Here is a 22,043-nt window from a genome sequence, read left to right as displayed (position 1 = left end):
CATCAATTTGTCGACCAATATCTCGATGAACAGAGACTTTTCTACAAATAACAAAGATGATTATATTGATTGTTCTTCCCATATATTGGGAAAAAAAATTAATACATTTTTTTCTGAATGGTTACAATTTACATAAGACATTGGTTTAAAGTATATTACCAAAGTGCAAACTACCAAGATTAATAACATAGGTTAGAGAGGCTTATTAACCTAATATCGAGGAAGAAAAAAACTATGTTCTATGCTTCTATATAAGTTCTATACTTCTATATAACCATGTTTAATAAAGGGAGATGATTTTTTCACCCCCTATAGGATGATGCTCCCTCCTTTGAAAGTGAAAAGTGGGCAACTTTAATGCTTTTTAATGTCAAATCACATTAAAAGGGGGGCGCATCATCCTACAGGGGTGAAAAAATCATCGCCCTTAATAAAACCTCATCTTTAAAGCATCCCAAATCTATGCTGTTATAATAAGTATAGTTCATAGGGTCATTATGGTCATTGTATGTCTTTTTCTTATTATATAAATACTTTAGTGAGGGGGAGTCATGCCTTAACTCACTTTTCACCTCTTCATTTTGTCTTCAACATGGTATCAGAGCCCTAGGGTTTTGATCCCTAGGGACCACCATCGTCATCCTCCTCTCCAACCTCTCTCCATCCCTCTCCCATCTTTCAGACATCTTTCAGCCATCTCCCACCTTTAAGCCGTCTCCCATCTTTCACCCCCCACATCTCCCGGTAACCCCCTCCCGTACTCACCCATCTCTCGTAACCACTCCCATATCCCCCCCCCCCCAATATTCACCCCTCTCGTAACCACATCTCACATACCCCTCACGCACCCTCGTAACCCCCCCCCCCCCAAATCCATAACTAAACCCCCATCCCCTTCCGTAATACCCCCACCCCTCTGTAATACCCGCACATTTCCACCCCCTCTTCGTAATACCCCAACCCCCTTTCCGTAATACCCCACCCCCTCTCTGTAATACCCCCACCCCCTCCCACCACCTACTGTTCGTATCCCCCTCCCTCCCTCTAAAATTGTTCTCTCTCTCTTTCCCTCTCTATTCTTCTCTCTATCTCACTACCATTAAAACTCTCCTTTCCCTGTTTTTTTCTTAGACCGTAATCCCCTTCCCTTTCCTCATGGATTAAATCTCTAATAATCTTCTCTTCTTTTCTCTGCAGCTCCGAATTCTTCTTATTTTCTTTTTATGTCTTCGGGGCTCTCTATGCCTTCGGTCTGTCGTGTGGGATCTCCATTATTGATGTGTCCGATATCCATCCTTGGAGTTGCCTCTTCTCGTCAGTAGGCTTTCCACTTCGGATTTTCTTTCATTCTCTAGTGGCCGATTGGTGTGGGTATCTCTTCCTCCTCATCGTTTGTTGTCATTATGGAGCAACCTGTCATTGTGGATCCCTCTCTGGGCATGACCACTGAAGTCCATGCCAACCACCCCCTTCGGCTACCTTTTCTACTTCTCCTAGCTTGGCATCTATGGAGGGACCTTCCACATAGCTGACCACTGCCAAGCTTGATGGGACCAACTACTTATCCTAGAAAGTTGTGGTTGAGACATATCTTCTTGACCGGGGCAAGGTCAGTTTCCTTCGTCAGGATCCTCCCCCATCTAAGGATCCTAGCTATGCTCATTGGGAACAGGAGGACGCATTGATTCAGACTTTCCTTTGGCAGAGCATGACCCCTTCCATTTCATCTACCATAATTCTTCTCCCTGCCGCAAAGGAGATCTGGGATCACACTGCCTTAACGTATTCTGGGGTTAGAACCTCACCCGTATTTGTAACACGTACTCTGAGTGGATGCGACTGCGCCGTGGTGATGTCACTTGAGGCTCATTATGACCAGTTTGTCTCTTTATGTCAGCAGCTTGACATTTTCATGCCCCTTACCTCTGATGTTACCGTTCTTCACTGACAGCGGGAACAGATTCGTGTGGTCCACTATCTTGACAGCTTGGGCTCTAAGTTCACTCATCTGCGCCATCACGTCCTTGGTTCAGGCAACATTCTGTCACTGACCAAGGCCTATTCACGTGCCAAGCAGTGTTTTGGTGAGTCCCCGTCACAGCTCCCTGCTGATAGTTCTGCCCTCGCAGTGTATGATAGTGGTGGTCGCTCTATTCGAGGAGGTGGTTCCTTTCCACGAGGCCGTGTGGTGGCCGAGTTGGTGGTGGTCGTGGTCGCCCTTACTGTACCCACTGTCAGCGTGATCGCCACCAGATGGAAAACTTGCTAGACTCTTCACCCTGAGCTTCGTCTTTCTCGCTCAGCTCATCTCATGACCGTCAGTTCCTCTGAGGCGCCTCTTCCACCCTCTTGTGCCGCCCCTGCCTTTGTTGATGATTCCTTTACCTTCAGTAGGGCGGATTATGAGGAGTTACAGCGCCTTCGTCTGAGTACTCGAGCTCCCACTGCAGACATTGCTCAGCCACGTAGTTCACCCACGACCTTACTCTCTAGCTCCGGGTCCTGGATTATTGACTCAGAAGCCTCCAATCACATGACTGGTAACTCATCTCAACTCTCATCTTTTCGCTATTTTTCATCTAACTATCAGACCATTACTCTAGCTAATGGGTCAACTACTCCCATCACTGATATTGGTACCATGTGTCCCTCTCCTAGTATTTCATTATCTTTTGTACTATGTGTTCCTAAATCTCCTTTCAGTTTACTTATGATAGTCAACTAACGAAAAATCTTCAGTGCTCCGTCTCATTTTACCCCTTATTGTTTGTTTAAGGATCTTTCGACTGGGAAGACGATTGGATTGGGACGTGAGGTGGGTGGCCTTTATCGTCTTGATTGCAGACCTTCTACTACTGTGTTGCATAGCTCTGTGGACGCCTTTCAGCGGCACTGTCGTCTTGGCCACCCATCACTTTAGTGGCTCCAGCAGACGTCCTTAGTTCCTGTTTCTATTTCATCATTCCAATGCGAGTCTTGTGAACTCAGGAAGCACCACCGGGTGTCCTTTCCTTCCCGAGTCGTTAGTCGAGTGAATAGTCCTTTTCATTTAGGTTATTTAGATGTATTGGGACCTTCTAGAGTCGCATCAAATAATGGATTCAAGTACTTCATAATATTTATCGATGATTATTCACGTATGACATGGGTGTATTTGTTGAAAGACCGTTCTCAGGTCTTTTCTGCTTTTCAAACTTTTCATGCTGAAATAGAGTCATTTTAATTACAGTATTAAATGTCTTTGTACTGATAATGCTAGGGAGTTTTTCTCGCGTACTCATGGCTTTCAGGAATATCTTTCATCTCATGGGATCCTTCACCAATCCTCTTGTGCCTACACTTCTCAGCAGAATGGTGTGGCCGAGAGGAAATTAGGATATTTACTCGAGATTACCTGCACCATACTATTTCATATGCGAGTCCCTAAGTCCTTTTGGGGTGAGACGATTTTGACTTCCTGCTTCCCTGCGAATCGCCTTCTGTTGTCTGTTCTTCGTGGTGCTTCTCCATTTCATGTCCTATATCCTCAGCAGGACCCTTTTCCCCTCACACCTCGTGTCTTTGGGTGTGTCTATTTTGTTCATCATTTAGTTCCTGGTAGGGACAAACTGGATCCTAGGTCGGAACACTGTGTTTTTCTAGGTTACTCTCGAACTCAAAAAGGCTACCGTTGTTATAGTCCCCGTCTTCATCGATGGTTTGTGTCGGCCGATGTTACATTTTTTGAGTCTGAGCCCTTCTTTAGTCCTCCATCTACGCTTAGTTCCACTCTTCTACAACCCGAGGTTTCCGTTTCCCATCCTGTGATTCCTGACTCGGTTCCTGTACCCGTTCCTCCACCATCTGAATCACCATCTCAGCATCTTGTTGTTCAAGGTGACTCCTCTTTCGCATTATCGACTCCACCACCTACTAAAAAGCACTATCAGAGGCGTCAGCGCAAAGATGGGCCTCCACCTACTCAACTCGAGACATCGTCTTCGCAGGTCGAGATCCTAGTACCCTCTACCCTCCTTTGTAGTTGCTTCTGACTCAAATATTGCCTCTCGTACTCATTCCCACTCTACTATACATCATATTTCTAACTTTGTCTCCTATGATCGACTGACTCCTACTTTCAAAAGTTTTGTTTCCTTCTTGTCTTTTGTTGTGTTACCACAGTCTTTACAGGAGGCTCTCGCTCACCCAGGATGCCGCCATGGATCTTGAGATGGGTGCGCTACATTCGAACCAGACATGGGATCCGGTTCCTCTTCCCTCTGGTGCTAGACCGGTTGGTTGTCGATGGGTATACTCTATCAAGTATTTACCTGATGGAACTGTTGAGATATTGAAGGCACACCTAGTTGATAAAGGATATACTCAAAACTTTGGGGTCAATTACAATGAGACCTTCTCTCCGGTGCCAAGATCTCTTCAGTGCGTGTTCTCCTCTCCCTTGCAGTTAATAATGGTTGGGATCTTTATCAGTTAGATGTCAAGAATGTGTTTTTACATGGCGACCTCCATGAGGAGGTTTATATGGAGCAGCCTCCAGGGTATGCTGCTCAGGGGAAGATGTCCTCCTCTGTCTGGCGCTTGAGAAAATCTATGTATGGCTTGAAACATTCTCCACGAGCATGGTTTGGGAGATTCAGTGAGGCCATTATGCGTTTTGGCCTGAGACAGTGTGCGGTAGATCACTCGGTATTCAGTCATCAGTCCTCAGCAATTGCATTCTGTTGATTGTGTATGTTGACGACATCGTTATTACAGGTAGTAATTCAGGGGGGAATACAGAAGCTGAAGAATTTACAAAAAGAGTCAGCTTCAAAGGACTTGGACACCTCAGATATTTTCTTGGGATAGAGGTGGCATATTCCTCTTGTGGCTTGTCTCTATCACAGAGGAAGTATGTTTTGGACTTGTTGGAAGAGACAGGGTATCTTAGAGTAAAACCTGTATCTGTGCCTATGGAGCCCAATGTAAAACTTGTTCCAGAAGAAGGGGACCTGACAGGTATAAAAGACTGGTGGGTTAGCTCATATACCTTACAGTCACTCGCCCTGATATATCTTATGTTGTAGGGGTAGTCAGCCAGTACATGAGCTCCCTACGTACCTCACCCTGAAGAGCAGTGGTTCAAATCCTTAATACCTGAAGGGTGCACCTGGAAAGGGCTTATTATTCGAGAGACATGGTCATATACGAATTGAGGGATTCTCCAATGCTGACTGGACTGGGTCTCCTACAAACAGGAGATCAACTACCGGTTATTGTACCTTTGTAGGAGGTAACCTGGTATCATGGAAAAGCAAAAAGCAGGATGTCATTGCAAAGTCAAGTGCTGAGGCAGAATACAAAGCGATGGCAAACACGGCTACAGAGAGTATCTGGTTGAGATCAGTTTTGTCTAAGATTGGGATCGTATATTCTTCGTCTTGTGACAACAAGGCTGCCATTTATATTGCAACAAATCCAATTATCCATGAGCGCACTAAGCACATTGAAGTTGATTGTCACTTCATTCGTCAGAGGATTCAGAAGGGAGACATATGTACTGTATTCACTCGTTCTGCAAATCCAGAAGGGAGACATTCCAGCTTGAGGGGATGTGTTAGAATAAGTATAGTTCGTAGGGTCATTATGGTCATTGTATGTTTTTATCTTATTATATAAATACTTTAGTGGGGGGGAGTCATGCCCTAGCTCATTTTTCTCCTCTTCATTCTCTTCAACATATGCGTCAGAGTTTCAGCTCCAAATCCAATTCGCCTTGCCCCTCTTCTCCATAAACCGGTGCATTTTCTATTTGAAGCTCTGCATCGAGCAGCTTCAGTGGAGAGGCCTACTGATTAATGTCTGATCTCGTATTCCTGATCTCCTTTTCCTGTGGGAGGCTGGCCACCAAGGGAGCACTAGCACCTCACGAAGTGTTCTGTCTTTCTTGTGTTATTGCCTCGTATGACCTCCGAGCGCCTGCAGAAAACCTCTCCCAGAGATTTTACAATTGTAAAATCTGCCTTCATTCTTCTCCTTAGCCATGGCAGAAAATTTTAATTCAAGGAAAAGTCTCTCCACCTAAGAACATATATATTTTCTTCTTCTCTGCCTCTTTCTTCTTTAAAAAAGAGGGGAAATGGTTTTATATTCTCCTTTCTTATGCAATAACTACCAAAACCACATTGTATAGTGGTGTAAGTGGTTGTGGAACCCAACATCCATTTTGGGTTTGATGGTAGTGGGTTGTGGGACCCAATTCCTTAAGTAGGCCTTATACCCATAAAAAAAGTTTCATATATAAATGGTCTCACTTTAATATGTAGCCTAACGGCCACCACTTCAGGTGGCCTTATACCCATAAAAAAGGTTTCACATATAAATGGTCTCACTTTAATAGGTAGCCTAACAGCCACCACTTCAGGTACAACCCACTACCATCAAACCCAAAATGGATGTTGGGTCCCACAACCACTTACACCACTATACAATGTGGTTTGGGTAGCTATAAAACCATTTCCCTCTCCTTTCTAACAAAGAAAGAGTCAAAGAAGGAGAAAACATGCCTGTTCTTAGGAGAGGGAGAGCGACTTTTCCTAGAATTAAAATTTTCTAACATGGCTAAGGGGAAGAATGAAGGCAGATTTTACAATTGTAAAATCTGTGGGAGAGGTTTTCTACTCAAGGAGGCGCTTGGAGGTCATATGAGACATCAACAAGGGAGAGAGACGAAACTTCGTGAGCTGCTGGTGCTCCCTGGGTGGCCAGGTGCCCACAAAAAAAAGGAGATTAGGCATCAATCGGCATGTCTCTCCAGTGAAGCTGCTGGATGCAAAGCTTCAAATCAAACATGCACCCCACTATTCACATTAAAAGGGGGGCGCATAATCCTACAGGGAGTGAAAAAATCAACTTTCTTTATAAAACATGGTTATATAGAAGTATAGAACTCATATAGAAGCATAGAACATGGTTTTTTTCTTCCTGGACATTAGTTAAAAAGCCTCTAACCTATGTTATTAATCTTGCTAGATTGCACTTTGGTAGGATACTTTAACCAATGTCTTGTGTAAATTGTAACCATTCAGAAAAAAAATGTACTGAACTTTTTTTCCAATCTATGGGAAGAACAATCAGTGTCATCATCTTTGTTATTTGTAAACAAGTCTTTGTTCATCAAGATATTGGTCGACAAATTCATGCTTTTTGCCTCTTGGATGGTTCCATGGGGGTTATTGTATCAAAACACACATGCAATACAATGAAATTGCTCATTTATGAGACCTATTGAAATGTGAGTGTATTCATCATCTCTTTATTTTTACTTAAGGAGGCCATCCATGATTATTGTCTACTATCATGGAAAACAACAGACATTAAATTGAGAACTGATATATGGTTACTCTTTTATTATGATTGCAATAACTAAGGTAGAGCCTTGTAGCTCTAAGAGGGACCTAATGATAGCATTCCCATCAATACGCAACGCTGGGAATATGAAGTGCATGTGTAACAATGCAGATGCAATAACACATGTATGCATGTGAAACTTTGGAACACCTTTTGTTGGGGAAAGACGATATTCATGATAACACATGCATCTATAGTACATACACAGATGAGTGTGCATTTGATGAGATTTCAAGATAAGATTGTGATGGTTCCACTTTTGAAATAGCTTTCGGTCATTTTTTTCTACAATAAAAGGCTTACTAAGGTTGAATATTTCTTTAATCTGGACTTTGATCCTTAAAGATAGTTTGAACATGGGATTTGGAATTGTTAGGAGTGAAATCTGGGAAGACTGTCTTCATGCCACGTGGCCTGCTTCCAAGACATACATATCCACTAGCCTACACACGTGGCAAATGTATTCATTGATAAACACATGGCAGATATATTTGCTGGCTCATATCTCTCCTGCCACCTCACTCACAAGCATAGCTGTCCAAAATAGGTCAAAGATCTTTTATACATAAACCATCATCATCGCTAGAAACCCGAGAAAAATAAAGACACGTGACGCTTACACCGTATCACCGTATAAAGGACCCTTCCTAAATAAAAGAAAGAGGTCTTTTTTCTAAAATTTTCTTCTCCCTTGTATTTTTATTTTTTTGGTTTCTTTACTTTGAAATCGAGATCTGACTTGATTGTCGAAGTGGTTTCCCGGAGCCAAACCTCCAAGACCACTAATGCTTTCTTTGTGATTGTACGTCACAGATCGCTGATTGGAGCTCCACCAACCTTCAGATTAAGGCAATTGGGTTTCGATATCATCATCGGAAATTCGGGTTGCCCTACAAAGTATCAGATACGCCGATTCTATCAATATGGATAAATTAATATTGAAGGGGGTTCTATTAACGTCATAAGATGGCTCAAGGGAAGCAATTCCTTTCCTTAAAGATTTGCTGATTGGATTGATGAGATTAGAGACTGGATTGGAGAGTGGGTATTGCCTTTATTCATGTAAAACATTACAACTAGCTAGAGATGTCGTGCGTAGACACGGGCTGGATCTTTTTTATCTCCTTCCCCCCTAAGGTTTTCATCTACTCGTATCGATTTTCTTGTATTGCCTCTTTGGGTCAACCTTCTCAGTCGGCTGAGATCTTTGTATTTTCTTTTTCATTAATGATAATCTACCATTCAAAAAAAAAAAATGATGCCAATAGTAATACGGCACCCATTTTTAAGTGTCTAGATTCTCCATGTAATAGCCTCTTCAACTAAACCATGCCAAATAACCTAGCAAATAATTTTGAAATAGAGGCACCAAATTCAATTAATTAGTTGAGGAAGAAGAACTGAACCCAATTAAGTCAAGCAAGCTATATTTCTCCGATTTTAGTTGTTTCATTCTTAACTTCCCAACTTTCAACCATGCCGCGACATAACATGCACACATTATGTCTGACAAAAAAAATGTAGTTACTCCTATGTAAGTCTAAAATATGACATTCTTTGTGTTTGTAAAACAAGCATAATTACCATTCTCTATACACTCAGTAGCATAGTTCTAAATTTTTAAATTTTCAACGAAACCGAAACGAAACAATCTAAATGTTTCTGTTCCATCCCCAACAAAACACGTGCCAAAACCGAAATGCAGAGCGAAGCCAAAACTGTAAGTGTATTAGCAGTATACTAAATCAGTACGTGGTACATAATTATATTTATATAAATTGAATGTGAAATGTGGCGTATGTATTATGTATAAATATCTATAGGAATTGCTTGTAAAATGTGGTATGTACTAAATTATCAAACACGTGCATGTCACTAGGTTTTTTATGTTAAACCACTATGGGTGTTTTTCCTTCTTTTTTTTGCTTACGTGATATTTTTAGTATGTATTTGTGTTCATTCTAGCACTTTCTGAGGTTTCATATTATATGTCCATCATTTGCATATTTTTTCATAATTTTACATAATTTCTATCAAAATTTTCAACCGAAACCGAAATATTTCCTTTTCATGCCCGATGAAACGTTTCCGTTTCCATGCCAACCGTAACCGGAATTTAAAACCTAGCTCAGTAAGGGGCTCCAAATACAGTCTTAAAAATATAAATATGTCACTGTAATATATGGATATTCTCTTGGAGCAAAAAATGAAAGAATAGGGTCAGCTTGATAGTGTAGCACATAAAAATTGGCTTCGGTGTCAAATCACATCATTATCTCCAAAACTAGAAAGTAATGCAGACATACAACTATTAAAGAGAAAGTTCCCATGATTCAAATCATAAAAACTATTCTAACAATAAGATAAAGAAATACAAAAATAGTAAACCAAGGGTGGGAGAGTGACTAATCCATACTGAATCTGCAGCAGCTTGCAATGTGACATGATCACCCCATTCACCATCCCTATTTTCATTCACATAAAAGGGTAAATGGGTGAGCAAGTCTCTCCCAAAAACTCAAGTTATTCGAGAACTGGGAAATAACAAAAAATTAGAGAGTAGAATAATACTCAGAAATTTTCTTCAAATAGTCACTATAAGCCATGGGAACATATCCCTCATATATATCTGGGCATGACTTGAGCTGATATGGAAAAAAAACATCCAAACAGAACAAATTAGAACACAACACAATACAAATTACAAAATGGGCTGTAATTACAGCGAAGACCTCACAATAAGAACTAAACTCAAATTCTCTATTAAGTCCAGGAAATGCTTTAAATCCAAAACAAAACGTGATCACCAACCTGATTAACAATTTGCTGCCTCACAAATTTGTGATGCTCAGTAGTACGATAAAACTGATCTGAGAGTGATCGAAACTGGAAAAAAATGGAATCAATGAGACAACATTTCTGGAAGATGGACTAAGATATGAATTGGCAATGTACAGTTCACAGTGACACTAAGAAGTTAAAGATATTACAAAGTGGGTCAAACCAAGCTCCCAAAACCTAGACCAAATAGTAATAGGAGTTACTTTAGGCAATGCAGAATAAAATATATAATCTATGAAGTTACACAAACAAAGACTAACAAGCATGGGAGGACCAAAAACACTTATAACTCCAACTTCACCCATTTTTCATTTTTCAATGACAACTTATATTAACAGAGGCCAAAAGGGAACAGAAAATAGAGGGAAAATATGATACCCAAAACCAAAAGAAAAAACTAGAAAAAAAAAGGAAAAGTTACATAATGGAAGCAGATGAAGATACAATCAAAAAATCCCTATCGTTCCCACTCCTAGCCAATTCATCCTCCCATCTCACTGGGCAGCACAAGGAATAAGAGAAATTGAGACACAATAGCTTGAGCACAAGTCTCTAACGTACGATAGGGGGTTGGCAAGTCTCGCACAACTTATTAGTGCAAGCAGCGACAATAGAAGAACCCCTTCCAAGTTCCACCCAAGATCTATGTCTAGATGGGGTTGAGAGAGCTCTAATCCTTCAAAAGGCACTGTACTTTCTGCCTCGCTAGAATCAGCCATCCCCAAAGAGTTTCACAGATCTGTAACATATCAAGAAAGGGACTGGCTCTAGGGATTTTCGCAAGGGAAGACAGTGATGGGGTACAGGAGGGTTTTTGCTGGAGGGATGTAGGTTTAAGGTGTGGGGTTAATGGCAATTCTTCAATCTGTGGCAGATCAAAGATTATACAACAACAACAAAAAACCCACGGTTAAAAGGATGTCAACAGTTTCGAGGGGTAGGGAAATAGCAGGTCACAGGGTAGGATGGGTGGCTGGTATGGGAGCGAAGGATTGGTCTTCTTTATCAGAACTTGCAGCTTTAGGTAAAGGGATTAGGGAAAGTAAGCATGGATCAATAACTGAAACTAAAGAAAATTATAACAAGAAGAAAAAGGAAAATAAGCCAAGAATCTCTCTAGGATTCTAGGCATCTCACCTAAGGTGTCAAGGCATTGAACCGAGAAGAGACTGTTTGAAGCATTTCACTCCAATTGCAAGGGCAGCAACTTCTGAAATTTTCATTCAATATTACATCCCTTCAATGACCAAAGGCCTTACATGACACATATATAGAAAAACTCAGCCGAAACTATTAAAAAGTAGGAGTCTAATCCTATTCAAAGATTGGAAACAAGAACCCATACTAACATGACACATGACCGTAAGACTTCTCAACAAGACTTAGTCAAACTTCTAATATGACCCAGTCAAAAAGTACTTATAACCCAGTTTGAATTTTCGTAATATATGATGGACCCCAATTTAATGACATATTAACTCTAGTAACTTAAGTGACTTTATAACAAAAAGACCATAATAGCCATTCAAAAAAAGACCATAATACCCCTAATGACATAAAAAGACTGAAATAACACCCTAAAACTAAAAAAAAGACCATTTTAACAATAATGGTGGGCCCCATCATCCTAACTCCTTGATTCTTCTGAAGGATGGTCCCATCATTCTCCCTTGCTTGAAAAATACCCAATAATGGTGGGCCCTATCTTCCGAACTCCTTGATTCTTGTGAAGGATGGTCCCATCATTCTCCCCACTTGAAAAAGACTTGGCCTGATGAACATAATAATAGTCATAGGGGTAAATAGTACTTCCTGGAATTCATTTGTAGTAATTCACATGAGAGTAGAGAAGGGTTGTCCTTCCTCTGGACAGGGTATTTGTTTAACATAGATGGCCCAACTTAAGATGGCAACCCAAGAGAGGGGTGAATTGGGTTTCACTAAATCAAATACCTTTTAAAAACAAAGTCCAGTTTTTTGCTTAATTAAAGTTAAAAGATCAATTAAACAATTGAGCAACCAAAGCTAAATCTAAGTGCAATAACAAAGTAAAGGACATAGAGTTAGAGAGAGTGCACCAAATATTTATAGCAGTTCGGTCCTTTAACCTTGTTGGTCATATTCACGCCCCATAGGGGCATTTATGTCACTTTGTAAATATATTACATTAATAATATATCTTGTGCGGGAGAGAGGATACGAGCAACTCTCTCTTCACTCTCTCACGCCTTCTCTATCTCTCTTTCTCTCATCAACTTTCTCTTTCAACCATGTAATCATCTTAACATGGTATCAGGGCATAAGGTAGAGGTGATCCTCCCTCCCTAAAGGTACTATTTTTCTGTTCTCTTTGATCTCTAACCCTAGTCGACCACTTCCCCTTTCTCCTTTTGTTTGTGTGTGTGGGGGGTGGAGGGGTCTTCATAAACCCTAACTCTAAATCTCTAACCCTAATCCCCTACCATCAACCAACCCTAACCCTTTCCCTACCGTAACCGCCCCCTTCACCCCTCTCTAACCCTACATTTTTTTGGGTTTTTAACCCTAACCCTAACTGCATACCCCTTCCCATCCCTACCCTAGCCGGCGTCCACCATCCCCTCCTCTTTATTCTGCCCCCCCCCTTCCTTTCCTCTATTTGTCCACTCCCAATCCTAAATCTCCACTTTCTTTCAATTCAATCCCTAACCCTAAGTCCTTCAATGTGATTTTTCGAATATCCCTAACCCTAAACTCATCAATCCCTAATCTTACAACCTCTCCTTCTGTTCTAATCCTATCCCTAACTCAACTTCTATTTCAAATCAGTCCCTAATCGCCATTTATTTATGATCGAAATAAGTTCCCTCTTCCCCATTTAATTTGTTGTTGGTAGATTTGGTGATGGTGGTTGTTGGTACTTTTGTGGTGATCGACTTGTTGTCGGTTGACTTGTTGGCGGAGTTGTTGAATGTTATTGATTGTTGTTGATGCCATTGTGGTACTCGGATTATTGTTGGTTGATTTGTTGTTGATTTGCTACATGAGTTGTATATGCGGTAGAGATACTCGACTTGTTGTTGGTTGACTTGTTGGCGGAGTTGTTGGATGTTATTGATTGTTGTTGATGCCATAGTGGTACTCAGATTGTTGTTGGTTGATTTGTTATTGGTTTGCTACATAAGTTGTAGCCTCCTTGTTGTTGACTGTTGTTGGAGCTACTGTGGTGCTTCATATTGTTGTTGGTTGTTGTTGGAGCTATTGTGGTCATTGTAGAGTTGTTGGATGATTTATGATATTCATCTCACAGGTTGCTTGGTAGTGGGTTGATAGTGTTACTTTCCCGTGTGTTGGAGGTTGCTTGCTGTCAGTTGTTTTCGACATTATTGCTGCGGTTGCAAACTATTGTTCGTGGTTGATTATGAACACAGTAGATTCATCTTCACAGCAACTGGCCTCCCTGAAGGTAGATGAGGTCCCTTCTTCCACTACCCACTACTACTAGCTATTCCCATGTGGAGGCCCCTCTTCAGATGAACTCCATACGACTTGATGGGAAGAATTACCCTCCTTGGAAGAGGATGGTGCGTACTTACCTTCTTGGACGGGCAAGGTTCGTTTTCTTAAGCGTGCCACCCCCCCCACCACACCACCACCACTGATCCCTCCTATGAGAGATGGGAACAGGAGGATGCCGTGATTAGGTCTTTTCTGTGGAGTTGCATGGAGCCACAAGTGGCTGCAAATATGATGTATCTTGATTTCTCCAACGAGGTCTGGGACTATGATGCGACTGTACTCTGGTGCTGATAATGTCACACGAGTGTGTGACCTCTTCTCTGGCTAGTTTGGCTTCTAGCGTGGAGACATGCCCATCTCTGATCATTACAGTTCTTATGTTGTCATTTGTAAGCAGCTTGACTTGCTTAAGCCATTCACCACGGATCCTGCCTTCCTTGCCCAGCGTCAGGAGGAGTTGTGTGTTGTTCGCTATCTAGACTCCTTGGGTCCTGATTATCTTCAGCTTCGCCAGCAAATTGTCAGCTCTGGCTCACTTCCATCTCTTCCGGACACAGTTTCTAGGGTACAGCGTATGAGGGTTGTACCGACCAGTGACCAGCGTGTTGATGGATCTGCAATTACTACTTCTACTGCCGGTGATCGTGGTTGTGTTTTTGGTCGATTTGGTCGTGTCCGTGGCCGTGATGGTGTTGGACGTGGATGTGGTCATTAGGGGGAGGTCGTGGTCGTGGGTCTCGATATTGTACCCACAGTCATATGGATAGCCACAGTATAGAGTACTGCTATGATTTATATCAAGAGCTTCACCTCTACCACCCTGCTACTGCATCTGTTGCCGCCTCTGCTGGTCCACCTCCTGCTCTGGTTGCTCCCGCTACATTGCCCTCTACAGACTCCCTGATGGTCAACAGTGTTGAATATGAGGAACTTGTGCGTCTACAAGATCGACCCAAGTATCCCACTGCCACATTTGTCCAACTAGGTAGTTCGTCTTGCTTGCTTTCTAGATCTGCTTCTGGATAATGGCTCATTGATCCAGGTGTGTCTCACCATATGACTGGTAATTTTCATCTTCTTCTTTCCAGACAGCTCCATCTAGTACCCCTCATACTGTTACATTAGCAGATGGTACTACATCACCTGTATGAGGGGTTGGTGTCGTATTCATCTCTAACAGCCTTTCTTTATCATCTGTTCTTTACGTTCCTTCGTTTCCTGTAAGTCTTTCGTCTGTGCGTCAATTGACAAAAAATCAAAACTGTTTTGTTTCTTTCTTTGCATCTTATTGCATCTTTCGAAATTTGAATACTGCGACTTGTATTGGTTTAGGCCGTGAGATTTGTGGCTTATACAATCTTGATTCGACATGTGCTGGCATTGCGCTTCGTACATCAGTTGATGCTTATCAGTGGCACTATCGTTTGGGCCACCCTCCTGTAGAAAAACTTAGCAAATCTCCATTTATAAATAGTTCTATTGAGTCATTTTCTTGTGAGTCTTGCCACTTGGGAAAGCACCATTGAGTGTCTTTTCCTTCTCGTGGTATTCGTCGGTCATCCCGAACTTTTGAAATTATTCATTTACATATGGGGTCCTTCACGTATTGTTTGTTTACATGGTTTTAGATATTTAGTTACATTTGTGGATAATTTTTTACGTGCTACATGGTTGTTTCTACTTAAAGATCGTTCTGAAGCTTTTAATGCATTTCGTAGTATTTACTTTAAAATTGCTAATCAATTTAAATGCTCTATTTCTTGCCCGCGTGCTGTTAATGCCAAAGAGTATTTCTCTCACCGTAGTGGTTTTCACCAATTTCTTGATTCACGAGGTATCATCAACCAGTCATCTTGTGCCTATACTTCGCTACAGAATGATATTGCCGAGCGAAAGATACGATATTTATTGGATATGATTTGCACTTTAATGTTTCAAATGCGAGTACCCAAGATTTATTGGGGTGATGCAGCCCTCACGGCTTGCTCCTTAGAGAATCGTCTCCCTTCTTCTGTTCTGTCTGGCCAGACACCATTATCTGCACTTTATCCCTTAGGTGATCCCTTTCCCTTGATCCCTCGTGTATCTTTGGTTGTACATGTTTTGTTCATAAATTAGTCCCTGGCCTAGACAAGCTGGACCCTCGTGCTGAGAAATGTATCTTCTTGGGTTATTCTCGAACTCAAAAAGGTTACAAGTGATTGCGGAAAACCTTTGCTTCTGCAGATGTCACTTTCTTTGAGGATATTCCATACTTTTCTTATCCTCCTACTGCTCAGGTTGAGATGCCAACTCTGTCTTCCATTAGAGCCTTCTGATTCAAAGGAACTTACTCGGGATACACCTCAAGTGAAGCCTACTACAGATTCTCCAGTGGACCCTAGCACCTCTGAAAGGAACTTACTCGGGATACACCTCAAGTGAAGCCTACTACAGATTCTCCAGTGGACCCTAGCACCTCTGCGCCGATAGTCTATAATCGTGGACAACGACAGGTTGTCCTTCCGACTTCTAAGCCATCATCTCCGTCAGCCGATCCTCTTCGCATCGGATGATACTCCATCAGGTACTTCCTCTCCTATTGCTTCTCGCACTCGCTCTCGTACTGCTACTCACCCTATCTCGCAGTTTGTTTCTTATGAGCATCTTTCGCCTTTGTTTCGCTCATTTGTCTCTAGTGTTTCGTTTGTTTATGTGCCTAAGACAATTTCGGAGGCACTTGCTCATCCTGGCTGGCGGGTTGCCATGGATGCCGAGATGGCTGCCCTACATTCTAATAAAACATGGCAACTTGTTCCTCTACCTTTTGGAGCACAGCCGGTTGGATGCCGATGGGTGTTTATTGTTAAGTACCAGCCTGATAGAACCATTGAACACGCCTTAAAGCACGACTTGTCGCAAAAGGTTATACTCAGACATTTGGGGTCGATTATCAGGAGACCTTTTCACCTGTGACAAAGATACCCTCCGTCAGAGTTCTCATCTCCATTGTTGTTAACCGGGATTGGCCCTTCTATCAGTTCAATGTTAAAAATATGTTCCTTCTTGGCGACCTCACTAAGGAGGTATATATGGAGAAACCTCCTAGGTATGTTGCTCAAGGGGAGATGGGTTCGTCAGTTTGTCACCTTAGGAAAGCAATTTATGGGCTAAAGCAATCTCTGAGGGCATGGTTCGGACGGTTCAATGATGCAGCTTTGGTACGAAGCAGTGTGTTGTTGATCACTCTGTTTTCAGATACCGGTCCACTGCTGGTTATATATTTTTTATTGTTTACGTGGATGATATTGTGAACACTGGGAATGACAAAGGTGGAATACATAGATTGAAGACTTTCCTCCAAGGAGAATTCCCAACAAAAGACTTGGGCTTTCTTACATATTTTCTTGGCATTGATGTAGCACACTCTCGTTATGGTCTTTCTCTGTCACAGAGGAAGTATACTTTGGAGATTCTAGAGGAGACAAGTTCCATGGGGATAAAACCAGCGTCTATGCCTATGGATCCAAATGTAAAACTCCTTCCAGATCAAGGAGACTTGTTGGATGATCCAGGTCGATACAAGAGACTGGTTGGAAAGTCAATTTATTTGGCAATCACTCGGCCTGATATCTCATATGACGTAGCAGTGGTCAGTCAATTTATGAGCTCTCATCGCACCTCTCATTGAGCAGCAGTATTCAGATTGTCAAATACTTGAAGGGCACACTAGGAAAATGCTTATGTTTTAGGAAAAATGGTCATGAGAGAGTAGAGGGATTCACTGATGCAGATTGGGCAGGGTGTCCAGCAGACAAGAGGTCCACAATTGGTTATTGTACATTTGTTGGAGGAAATATAGTTTCCTAGACTCGTCACTCTCTCACGCAATTCTCTGTCTCTCATGCCTTCTCTCCCTTTCTCTCATCAACTCTCTTTTTCTCTTTCAACCATGTAATCATCTAACAAACCTCAAAGGCCTACTCCACTCCACCAACAAATTGGTTGTTGGCTTCCCTATATGATCTTCTTAACTTCGATGAAGATCGTACCGTTACAATCCAATTGCTTTAACCTTGGTGGGAATCCTCACCACGGAGAAAAGGTTCTGCGTCTCCGAACACTTGCCGATTACAAAAAATCCCTTCACAGGGGTTACGAGGTTATTGGAGAAGATGTACAAGTAAGCTCCTATATCCAATCATTTGCTTGTTGATCAATTGAGGCACTACCAAGTATAAATCACTCTAAATAAGTTCAAAAATCATTTAAGAGTGTTAGAGTTGTGTTTCATGGTTTGGGGAACCCTTATATCGGTTTTAAACTCAAAACTAGCCGTTTTAGGGGTATTTTGGTAAATACAAGTACCCAAAAACTAGCCGTTATAGCCTCAACAGTTAGAAAATGAAAATTTGCCAGACCCAGTCGACCAGCCCTACTCGGTCGACGGAAACAAGGACTCTGTTCCTGGCCAAAGCCTCTTGATCGACCGAGGGTGGTTCGGTCGGGTCGGCTTGCACATTTTCCACTTCTTTTGGATATCAACTTTGGCTCTTTTGGGCAATGGTCCATGGGTTTTTGAATTATCTTTTTACATATTTTGGGGACTTATTTGATGCTTGTTTGTGTGCCTCAATAAACCCTAAGCTAAGGATTGGATTTACAATCTAAAACAACTTGAAATTGGCTTGATCTTCAATTGCCTTCAACACTTCGTCTTCTTTGCTCCTTGGATCTTGTAAGGGATTTTGCACTTCAATGATACTCCAATTAGGCTCCACCACCTTGATCCAAGCTTCCTTGACTCCTTAAACAATTGAATTATAAAAGTCTACAACTTACATGAGCAAACTAATTAGAAAACACAAAATCAAATGTGTTTGGAATCATCAAAACAAGATGGGAAATGGCCAAGGATTGAACCATTCGGCTTACAGTATTTCTATCTAACAAGATATTTCACATAATCAGTTCTTCTAATAGATATAGTCTTCTAATTGAACCATTCTACTTACAGTATGTCTATCGAACAAGATATTTCTTATAATCGCTTCCAGTATGTCTATCGAACAATATATGTCTTATAATCGGTTCTAATAGATATAGTCTTGTCATTGAATGCATTCTTGATGTATTCTTTAAGCTGCACCATTGGGTCTTAGACAAAAAGTTGGCTCATCTTTCTTTGGGGAATCATCGATTCCATCATCGTCGTTCTCAATCGTGTTGTAGAGACTTAAAAATGGCCCTTTAAATTCCACAGACAATATTATCAGCGGCTCCTTTGATCAAGTATTGTGCAGGAAAAAAATGACATCCAAGAGCTGTTCAGCTCTCCTTTTTGCAACCTCTCGCTCCTTTATTAGTAGTGACATAGTTTCCGTGAAGTAATGTTGGATCTCACATATAGCAAATCGTAATCATGCATTTTCTTGAGTTGTGGTGTCCTCCATATCAAATCTCATATGTCTTTTTTGTTTAAAGTTCTTCAGCTTCCTTTTCTAATTTTATCTTTGTAATTTGTACAGCACTAGTTTCCCCAGCCACCATTTAAAATTTTCGTAGCGCTCCACTAGCAACTGTTCCTCTCCAGGCACTCTGAGTAGTAGTAGTGTCTTCTTTACCCGCAAACACATAAACAAGCCAAGTATTCACAGGCTAACTTTAGATAACAATCGCGGTTCTTGTCAATGGCTTGAGGTTGAGCTATTTACGAGCAATCATTTCGCAGAAACATGAATGAATATTAGAAGCCAAAGATAGCAACTTGTTGTAAGCTTTCTTTGGAAGATACATTTGTACATGTTTATGAATGAATATTAGAAGCCAAAGATAGCAACTTTTGTAAGCTTTCTTTGGGAGATACATTTGCACATGTTTATATATCTTCAGACATTTATCCATAGTTGCTAAACTCTTATGAGTCGTCCGAGTCAACTCTCGAGTCAAGTCGAGTCATTGGACTTTCGAGGTAGTCGCCTCTATTGAAGACTCTGCCTATGTTGAAGACTCTTATGAGTCATCTGGCAACTCTTATGAGTCATCTGGCGACTCTTACGAGTTGTTACGAGTAGACTAAAAAAACTAAGACTCACGAGTCAAATCGAGTCACTAGGCCTAGGCTTTCTTGTTTTGATGGTTGAAAACTTGGAAGTTGGAACTTAGAACTTAATTATTTTTGTGCAGTCAAGTTACAAGCATATAATTATTTACTAGTATTCAGTCCCATGCTTTGCATGGGTGTAAAATGGTGGGCCCCACGCCATCAAAACATGAGAAGTAAAATGATGGGCTCCAGTATGCATAGGTTTGGGTAGGGACGGTGGACACCACGTCGTCAATAACATTATGGGTAAAATGGTGGGCCCCACCTTCTGTATTAGTTTGGGTAGAGATGGTGGGCGTGGGACCCACACATCCTAGGCATGGTCATTAAATTATTGGGCCCCACCCCATCATAGCATGAGGTGTAACATAGTCGGTCCCACGATATCAAGCGTAAAATAGTGGACCCTACCTTTGTCATTCTTGGGTATAGAATATGGGCCCCACTCCATCCAAAGTTCAAAACATGGTGTGGGGGAAAATACTTTCTAGGAAAAACTTTTCTTGGAAAAGGCGAAAGGCATTTGGAAAGTTACATGCTTAGTATATATATTTTAGATTAGATAGATAGATATTTTTGGCTTAATGCTTTATATATGTGCAATTGGGTTGTATTTTTTACATGCTTCATCTTTCAAGATATAATTATATTTTTTCAACTAAATTTTTTTTTATGTAAAAAACTCTTACGAGTCATGAGTCGAGTAGAGTCACGAGTCATGAAATTAAGATATCGAGTCACCAGTCGAGTCACGGGCAGACAACTATGCATGCATCCTTTGCATTTTTTCATGACGTTCCAGTATAAGCTTTTCCTTAATACTGTCGGTTCCATCAAAGTTTGCTTCGAGTTTTGTTTGACACTAGCAACCCTAGGATTGGTCTTAGGTGGTGGGTTACCTTGTTGCCCTCTTCTTCCATCGTTGCTGATTGTTCTTTTTCTTCTCAATGTTTTCGCATAGATCTAAGCTTCTAAACCTTTCAAGAGATCTGTTGGGGTCGTAGACGTCCATCAGATCTCTCACTCGGGGGCCTATAGGGATTTTTTTTTTTGGTATTTTATTGTTTTAGGGATATTTGGGGAATTATTAGGGTTATTTTGGTCTTTTAGGAATTTTAGGGGTATTTTAGTCTTTTATTGTTGTCAGTTGCCTATATATAGGCTAATTTATGACTTTTTTGCTAGCTTTTAATGACTGATTGATTGATTGACTTTGAGCTCTCCTCTCAATTTCTTATCCTCTTCTGCTACTACTCTCCCTAGCCTGCACCAAATTGGTACCAGAGCGAAAGATTCAAGGCAACACCACCAATAGCCGGACATCATCGAGTCAAGCCACCATCACCCAACATCATCAGCAGACCTGCTCCTTGCTTCATCAAACCGTCCACCATCTTCAGTCTCAAACCAGTCCCAAAGCCTCTCTTAGCCTTTCAAACCAACAGCCCACCTTTTTTGTCTTGACAACCTTCAGGACTTCCCTTTTTTACCTCTTCTTTGCTCCACCCAATCCTTCTCATATTTCACCCAACACACCCACCTGAGGACCCTCTTTAACCCTGCACCTACATCCTTCAAAACCGACCATAAACTCTTTAAAATTAGGCATTTTACACCTTAGGAAACAGTCCCCTGCAACCCCTAATTCCATATCCTTTCCCTACTCCGTACCATATAGCACAGCCAACCACATTTCACCAAAGCTTCAGCCGATCAAAGCCCATAGACCTAGCCCTCCTTCCTTGTTACACCCAAACAGTCCCACATACAGTCCCTTGACTTCTTAATCCTTAGCCCTCAGTCGGCAAATCCTAGCCCTAAAGATACCCAATCTCCATCCTTCTTTAGTAACCGAGAACCATTGTCCTTCACCCAGTTTCAGCCCACTTATTGCCTTTCTATTTTATCCTCCTACCAGCCAACCCCTACGCCCAAATCCTTTAATTTAGGCGCATAAACAGTCCCTAAAACCAGCCGACCTTCCCTCTTTTAGGTGCACAAGCTAGCCCCAAACCCCTTCTCAGTCCAGAACCACACCAACCCTGCCTCTGAAGTCACCATCTTGGGTTTTCCGGTGATTTTTCAGGCGAAACACCAGCTCGCTGATCAACGCCGCATCTTCTTCTCCGCCTAGAACATTCGTTCCTGTTCTGCACAAAAGTAACCCTGAGAGACTCGGTTACGTGCTTGGGAAGGAAAAGGAAGATGGAGAATCACATGCACATTCACC

The 22,043-nt window shown here is 41.6% G+C and overlaps 1 protein-coding gene across 8 annotated transcripts in view; it reads right to left on the bottom strand.

Annotated features, from left to right (window-relative positions):
* The window catches only part of LOC143855494 (OVARIAN TUMOR DOMAIN-containing deubiquitinating enzyme 12-like), a 56,018-nt gene that overhangs the window by 11,300 nt on the left and 22,675 nt on the right, over positions 1 to 22,043 (bottom strand). For all 8 annotated transcript variants that reach the window (XR_013237887.1, XR_013237888.1, XM_077365615.1 and 5 more), the window contains 3 exons: positions 10,201 to 10,275; positions 9,961 to 10,034; positions 9,806 to 9,854 (listed from right to left, as the gene is read on the bottom strand). Coding sequence is in view for 6 of the 8 variants with exons in the window: in XM_077365615.1 (XP_077221730.1) it covers positions 9,806 to 9,854; positions 9,961 to 10,034; positions 10,201 to 10,275 (198 nt within the window). In the remaining 2 variants the exon portion in view is untranslated. The remainder of the gene's footprint in view (positions 1 to 9,805; positions 9,855 to 9,960; positions 10,035 to 10,200; positions 10,276 to 22,043) is intronic.

This window comes from Tasmannia lanceolata, unplaced genomic scaffold (assembly GCF_043159265.1).
Source record: "Tasmannia lanceolata isolate RefF3 unplaced genomic scaffold, GAP_Taslan_0.1 ptg000021l, whole genome shotgun sequence".
Taxonomy (NCBI): domain Eukaryota; kingdom Viridiplantae; phylum Streptophyta; class Magnoliopsida; order Canellales; family Winteraceae; genus Tasmannia; species Tasmannia lanceolata.
Note: the sequence above shows the minus strand (reverse complement) of the source record. Positions and strands in the feature narration are given on the sequence as shown.